The sequence below is a fragment of the Nelusetta ayraudi genome, unplaced genomic scaffold (assembly GCF_046127955.1).
Source record: "Nelusetta ayraudi isolate G7.1 ecotype Tasmania unplaced genomic scaffold, CSIRO-AGI_Nayr_v1 ptg000021l, whole genome shotgun sequence".
Taxonomy (NCBI): domain Eukaryota; kingdom Metazoa; phylum Chordata; class Actinopteri; order Tetraodontiformes; family Monacanthidae; genus Nelusetta; species Nelusetta ayraudi.
The window spans coordinates 3,470,001-3,477,500 of NW_027466071.1; the positions used below are offsets into that span (position 1 = coordinate 3,470,001).

Sequence of the window (7,500 nt, forward strand, 5' to 3'; positions counted from 1 at the left end):
AAAAAAAATAATAATATATATATATATAGATATATATATATATATATCTATATATATATAGATATATATATATGTTCAGGTACCTTTCCACTCCTAAATCTAAAAGCCCAGAGAGTCCACCTCCACAGGAGCAGAGGGGGAGATTTAGTGAGTCTGCAGCAGCTCAGGCTGAATGATACTGTAATACTGAAGCAGCTTCAGCTCCTCAGCCTCTTTAGCGTCTCACTGAAGCATGCAGTGAAAGAATATAAAGCAAAGAGCAGAGGAGGCTGCTGTGGGTCTTCAATCAGCGGGGCACGTTTTGGTAGTTGATCCTACTTGTATGTGCTTTGTCTCATTCCGTAAAACGGTAGTTTAAAGTGTAAAGTTGGAGACATTTATTAAAACGGCTTCTTAAATAATCAAAACTGCTGTTGTCTTTTTTTTTTTTTTTTTTTTTTAATGTGTCTGCATTCCAAGGTTGTACATGCCATGATATATAAATACAAGGATGAAAAGTCACAGATAAAACCAAAAACATTTGAATAGTCCACAGTCTAAATTGTACTTGAATGCACCACAAGAAAAGGTGAACGTGTGTTGGCTTGATTTTACTGTTGGGCTGCAGTGTGCAGCTGTGTGTGTGTGTGTGTGTGTGTGTGTTGTCCTGAGGGATAACAGCAGGTTGACTGTCCTGATTCTGTCTGCTGTGCTTTACCTGGTCACAGCTCACTAATACAGTCAGCTGTATTGCACGCACGCACACACACTCACTCACACACGCGCGCACGCACACACACACACACACACACGCAGGGCGTAGGCGTAACGGGCGTTTGCAGAGGTAGATGCATCGGAGGCATATTGCGCTCTTGAACATCATGAGTCACTGGTCATGTGGTCACTTAGCAAAATACAGGGACAAACACACACATGCGCGCAGAAAAACACACAACACACACAGTGTTCAGGCCTAATTCTATAAGGGGGTCCGGCATGTCTCCCCTGAAAGCTGCGGTCCAATTCATTTGATTTCATTACAGAGACACAGGGAGGTAAAGTGTAGTGCAGGCGGGCGAGCGAGGGAGCGAGCGAGGGAGCGAGCGAGCGAGCGCGGCCCGGCTGCAGCGCTGCTTTTCATTAGGAGCTGCTGCTTAGAGCTGTGATCCAATTTGGGCTGCAGGCAGCCAGAGTTGGGAGCTCTGTGTTTTTATTGCTATTTAATCAGCTCAATTGGGACATTTTATTAGTGCAATGCTTTGTTTTCAGAGGACAGACGAGAAGTGTAGGTTATTAGGGGCTCTCAGAGTGAGGCTCCCAGTCCCAGCGGGTGGGGATGCCGAGGGGCGGCGCAATGAAATATTGAAAATGTGTCCTCGGTGGCTCAATAAGGAGGAGGGTGGGGGATGGTGGGGGAGGGTGGGGGAGGGGCCCAGCCAGGGGTTGGGGGTTTGAATCCCTGCGCGGGGAAATGTCAGGATGCAAATGAGATGTCTAATTCTGCAAATACTCACCAGCAACCCGCAATTTGGTCACGAGGCACGAAATGCATTGAGAAACATTCACTTTGCTGCTGTTAGCAGTGATGCATCTCTGCAGCCTGATACTGAACTCTGCAGAAGGAGAAAAGTTTGCACTGCTTTTTTTACTTTCCGCTGCAAACAAAATCAGACACTGAGTCGGGGAACTCGACGTCACTGTGACGTCACTGACAGCTCCCCCGCAGGTTGATGACTAGATCTACAACTCCATGTTCCTATTGTCCTATTGGTAGCCTGGTTTTCCCCTCTAAGTTAATTCCAGCAGGAAACTGAATCTGTACATTTTTTTTTTTTTTTTTTTTGAATGAAAAATGTTCAGATTAAACTTCCATCGTCTGTTTTTGGAATGTTTTTCAATTGCTAAACTAATGATCATGTTTAAGCAGCAGACTACTCAGCTGCAGGTCACATGGATGTAATCAAAAGCTGTTTGTTTGGTCTTGCTGTGATTGAACAACATCTACTAAAGCAGACCCCTGTCACCCTGAGCTCAGGAAGAAGCAGGTATTGAGAAATGGATGGAATGATAATTTCATTTATTTGACCACTGTGACTCGTTGTGCAGCGTCGAGTGCGGTATGGACGTCCTCAGCCGCGTGCGCTGTACGTCCACAATGAAAATGGTGCAGTGATGACACTCAAATGGCTCAGAGGGGTTTTCCAGCTCCCAGGTTGACTTCCTGGTCCAGAGGCCTGCAAAGATCCGCAGCAGTGCTGCTCTGCTGAACGCCTCCGTCCCAGAGGCTCAGTCACGTCACAACTTTTAAAGCAGGCCTAATATTTGGTTTGATCGTCCCTCTCAAGTGCAGAGGAAAATATTTGATCTCGCCCCCCCCCCCCCGTTTGTCTCGACTCAATCAACGTCTGAGGAAAAGAGAAGAGATGAAAAGGAATGTGTGTGAAAATCTGATGTCAGGATTCCTCCTGTTGTTCTTTGTTTTAGTTTCCAAATGTTTTACAAAGAAATGTGGCTATAATCTCTCCATTGAGTTCAGCCAAAAAACAATGGGGGGAGAGAGAGAGAGAGAGAGAGAGAGAGAGAGTGAGAGAGAGAGAGAAAGAAGGGGGAGGAGAAAGGGGGAGGGGCAGTGGCTCGGCTTGAATATAACTTTATTGAGGAGTCTGATCACACACTGAGCCGCGAGGAGAGCAGGACGCCTCGCGCAGCCTCGGCTTCCACACATCAAACATTGCGCACTGAACGCGAGCTGTTGTCTTCCCGGCCGGGTGGAGTTAATAATAATAATAATAATAATAATAATAATAATAATAATAATAATAATAGCTCTCGCTCACGATTTGGAGAAACTTTCACCGAATCCACCGAAGCGTCTTTTGCGCATAACAGAAGAAGAAGAAGAAGAAGAAGAAGAAGAAGAAGAAGAAGAAGAAGAAGAAGAAGAAAAGAAAGAAAACTCCTCCCTAAAGAACCTGCGCTCGAGTACTAAACGCGGTAAACTCTCTCATCCCTTCACGCCTCGGCATTCGCCTACCGCAGCAGCAGCAGCAGCAGCACCTGGAAACTTTTCCTTTCCTTCCTCCGCACTTTGGTCTCCGAATGACGGCGTTAGGTGGTTTTACAGCTGGCTAAAGTTGACATTTTGTGTCCGCGGGGGACTTTTATGACAAACAAACTGAGGGACACGACTCGGAAACGTTCCTGGAGTAAAAAAAAATAAATAAATAAAATAATAAATGAATTTAAAAAAATAAAAATGAAAAGGCGACATTTCTATAAAACGAGAGCTTTATCGTCGGCGCTGCCCTCAAATAATAAAACACGCGGTTTATAGGCGCCGCATTAATCTGCACAATAAAGTCAGAGGGAGAAACGTCCTACCGCTGAACAAACAGCCGTATCAGTCAATCTCTCTCTCTCTCTCTCTCTCTCTCTCTCTCTCTCTCTCTCGCTCTCTCTCTCTCCCAATTTCTCTCTCTCTCTCTCTCGCTCTCTCTCTCACGCACATACACACACACACAGTCAAAGGCGCGCGGCACTTGCTCGCGCGCAGGCGCTCGCTGACATACCGACACACACTTTGGCGCCGCCGCTGTATCACCACAGCCAATGTCACTGCCGAGCTGCGCGCTCACCCGCTGACCGGCTGCTCTCTCTCTCTCTCTCTCTCTCTCTCTCTCTCTCTCTCTCTCTCTCTCTCTCTCGCTCTCAGATCGGCCCCTTGCTTCCTCGCTTGCTTCCTTCCCGCACACTCACCCGTACGCGTCGAGGGCACAGAGAGGAGAGGAGAGGAGCGGAGGAGTAGTGGAGACCCGCGGGGAGCTGCTGGGATGTTGGGATAAACCGGATGGAGGAGAAGCAGCGGCGGCGGTGGCCATCGGAGAGGCAGAGCTGCTGCTGGAAGAGTCCCGAGTCCAGTTCCTGCGCCGGGAGAAGCTGCCGCAAGTCCGTCTTCTTCACCCGGCGGTGAAATAATCATCAGCGCTTCCAGAGCCGCTGCTGCTGCTGCTGCTGCTGCTGCCGCCACTGATCTCATTGACTGAGGGAGGGAGGGAGGAAAGGAGGGGAGGGGAGGGGGGAGACGCCGAGAACAACCGGGAGACGCCGGGACCATGATCCGGTGCCGCACCGGAGGTTGTCTCTGAAGGAGAGAGAAGAAGTGAGAAGAAAGAAGAAGAAGAGGAGGAGGAGGAAGAAGGAGAAGAAGAGGAGCTTTGAGGTCATTTGTGCCGCTTGCAGATCAACTCCCCCCCCCCGTTCAATTCATCAGCTGATCGATTGATTGGCGACTGTTTGTATTCACACACGCGGGAACATGGTCCGGATTTGGCTCAGAGTTCCATCCGAAGGTTAAAAGAGGAGAGAAGAAGAAGGAGGAGGAGGAGGAGGGAAAAGAGAGTAAGAAAGAAGGAGGAGAAGAGGAGAAATAACAACCCAGATCGATTTGTCCGCTGTTGCTGAAACAACACTTCCTGTGATCCCACTGCAACCCGCTGATCAGCGCCTGCTGGCAGGAGAAGGAGGGGGGGAAGAGGCGCGTTGATCCGCAGCGCATCGGAGACACAGCGTCCGTCGCTCCGTCCGGGGAAGCATGATCAGGATCTTCCCGGATTTCAGCGTCCAGGTGACCGCATCAGCGGGCGCTGGTCCCGGGGCTGGAGGCGGAGGAGGCGGCGGCGGCGGCGGGATGGTGACGGGACCCCCGGTGGGTCGAGTGCCGGTGCAGGTTCCCGGAGCCACGAACGGGACCCCGCAGAGCGTGCAGGGAATCGGCGGCTACCAGCAAAGGTATGTCAGTCAGCAGGGGGACCTGTGGAGCGGGAGGGATGGCGGGACGGTAGAAGTGAAGAGAGCGAGAGAAGAAAAAGAGGTTTAATGGCTGTGAAAAAAAAAAAAAGTGAACCATTTGCAACAATTTTGTCTCTTAAAAGTAGAAAAAATTCACACCAGGATCGACAAAGTCTCTCTTTGCAGAGTGTTTGTGCACAGTTGGGCTTTTTTAACTCAGTGGACACAACTGATCTGACATTTTTAGTCAAAGCTTAATTTTTATTTTTTTTGGTCCTAATGTGTCATTTTTTATTTCAAATTAATTTTCCTGAATATTAACCAGCATCACCCTGGAGCGCACCAGGTATCACATTTTATTCCGACCTGCAGAAGGTGTGTTCAAAAAAACCCACGGCTGCTGCAAAAACTCAGCACGACTCAAAATGGCAAAAATGTTCTACTTTTGCCGTTTGACGTGAGATAGTTTTTGAAATTAATTTAAAACAGCACCGAGAGTTTCCGTTCCTTTTTTTCGCTCGACTGGACTGCTTCTCTCGATTGAACTTTTGTCACCACCGCTGTCAGAAAATTGCAGTCGAGTCGATTTTGTGCGACTAAAACAATCTACTTGTCATTTTGTGGCAAACGAGGGCATAACAAAAAAAAAAAATACCGGAAATTTGTATTTATAGTGGAAAAAAAGTGAATTCTGTCTTTTTTCCTGGTAGCATTTCACTCCATCCATCCGTCCGTTCATCCATTCATCCTCCGTGCATGGTTTCTTTATTTCCCGTCTTCCAGTGCAAAGGTGAATGACTGCCTCCACGTCCGGCCGCTCAGTAGGGTTGTTTTTCTCTAATCATCTACATCTGTGGGGGGGCTCCAAACACTCCCAAACCCCCACCCCCCTCCCCCCCAAACCCTCCCCCCACTCTCACACTCTCGCCTTATTACCCGAAAAAAGAGAGAAAAACCCCTCTGTGTGTTATTGAGTGCGCTATGTGTGCGTAAAGTCTCAAATCTGCAGGGAGCCAACGGGACATAAATCACAGCGTCTCGCCACAAACATTAGTGTGTGTGTGTGTGTGTGTGTGTGTGTGTGTGTGTGTGTGTGTGTGTGTGTGAGCTGTATTGTTATTTAAAGCAGGGCAGACAGGCCCCCCCCCCCCTCTTCCTAAACACAATCTGCTGTTTGTGTACGTGTGTTGGGAAACTTGGAGCGCATTGATTATTTCTCCTCCTCTTCATCATCATCATCATCAGGCTGTCAGCCCCCCCCCACCCCCCTCCCCCCCAACAGGTGATAAGGACCCTGCGGCAGGTGACCCTGCGAGGGCCCCGAGGCACCCTTTGACCCCCCCTCCCCACCAGCAGCACCTCCACTTCCTCTCTCCCTCCATCACATTTCCTCCTAGCAAACAGCTGGGAGCTGATATGTTGATACATTCCGCTCCATTATCCACGTCGCCTCCTATTGACTGCGCGCAGTAAGCGGGAGCAGCGGCGGCAGCCAGACCTCCTCCTCTTCCTCCTCTTCTTCCTTTTCTTCCTTTTCTTCCTCTTCCAGTTTTCTCCTCACAGTTTTAAAAGAACTTCATATATATATATATATATATATATGTATATATATTTATACATATTTTTTTTAACACCTATCTGAATGACCCCCAGGGGTCAAACTGCGTGACCTCCGCGTGTGCGTAATCCGTCGGATGAGCCGAATCTGAACTGTGTTTCCCAGTGAGACGAATCGTCCCGGCGTCACATTTGATCTGCTGTCAGGATATATTGAAGGGAGGGAAAAAAGAATCCCCATACATACACACACACACACACACACACACGCACACACACACACACACACACACACACACACACACACACACACGTGTTGATGCCTTCCTCCGTGCGCCAAGCTCGCGACAGTCCTGGGCTCGGAGGTCTCGCCTCCCCCTCCGTCTCCAGTCTTTATTTTGCACCCCCCCCCCACCCCACACACACACACACACACACCAGCACCACCACCAGCACACACACACACACCCCCCCCCTCTCCCCCCACCTCCGCGGTCTGTGTGGAGAATACCCAGCATGCCTTTGACCTTGACAGGTCATTGGTACAGAGGAGGGAGTGGGAAGCTTTTCAGCTTCCAGGGGCTGCAGCCTCGGGGGTTAATCACACAGCGCACCGATTAGGTTACAATGAATTATACATTAAAATAAAAGGAGGGGAATTTAAATGAATATTGGGGTGGGTGGAGGGGTGGAGAAAAAGAAGCGGAAGCGAGGCGCTTCTTGTTTCTCTCGGAGGGTAATGAGTCCCTTCGCCCGCCGTCCGAGCATTCCAAGGCTGGCAGGAAGGAGCGGAGATCGAATCCCTGAAATTAAAAAACAAAAAAACAAAACAGTGGAGTGTGGCTGATTAGATTTTTGAGTTGCGATCAATTTTAAACCTCAAGCATCCTCCTCATGAGGATGGGGGAAAAAAAAACAAAAAACAAAAAAAAAAACCAAGCGGCAAAAAACAGGGAAGAGTCCTCAGCGGAGCCACAAGTGAGCTGCTCTGATTTAGGAATCTGAAGTGAGACATTTGCCTTGATGTGTTTATTATAGTAGTGAAGCCTGGGGGAGAGGTGGTGGTGGTGGTGGTGGTGGTGGTGTCAGGGGTGGGTGTGGGTCTCACAGGGCAACCATCCCAAAAAAAAAAAAAAAAAAAAAAAAAAAAAACCCACGCCGGGTGCTTGTTGTTTC

General features: G+C 48.9%; 1 protein-coding gene across 1 annotated transcript in view; it reads left to right on the forward strand.

Annotated features, from left to right (window-relative positions):
* The first annotated feature begins 3,686 nt into the window (after positions 1-3,686).
* The window catches only part of npas3 (neuronal PAS domain protein 3), a 240,477-nt gene continuing 236,663 nt past the window's right edge, over positions 3,687-7,500 (forward strand). The window contains exon 1 of the mRNA XM_076027729.1: positions 3,687-4,767. Within this exon, the coding sequence (XP_075883844.1) occupies positions 4,571-4,767 (197 nt within the window). The 5' untranslated portion in view covers positions 3,687-4,570. The remainder of the gene's footprint in view (positions 4,768-7,500) is intronic.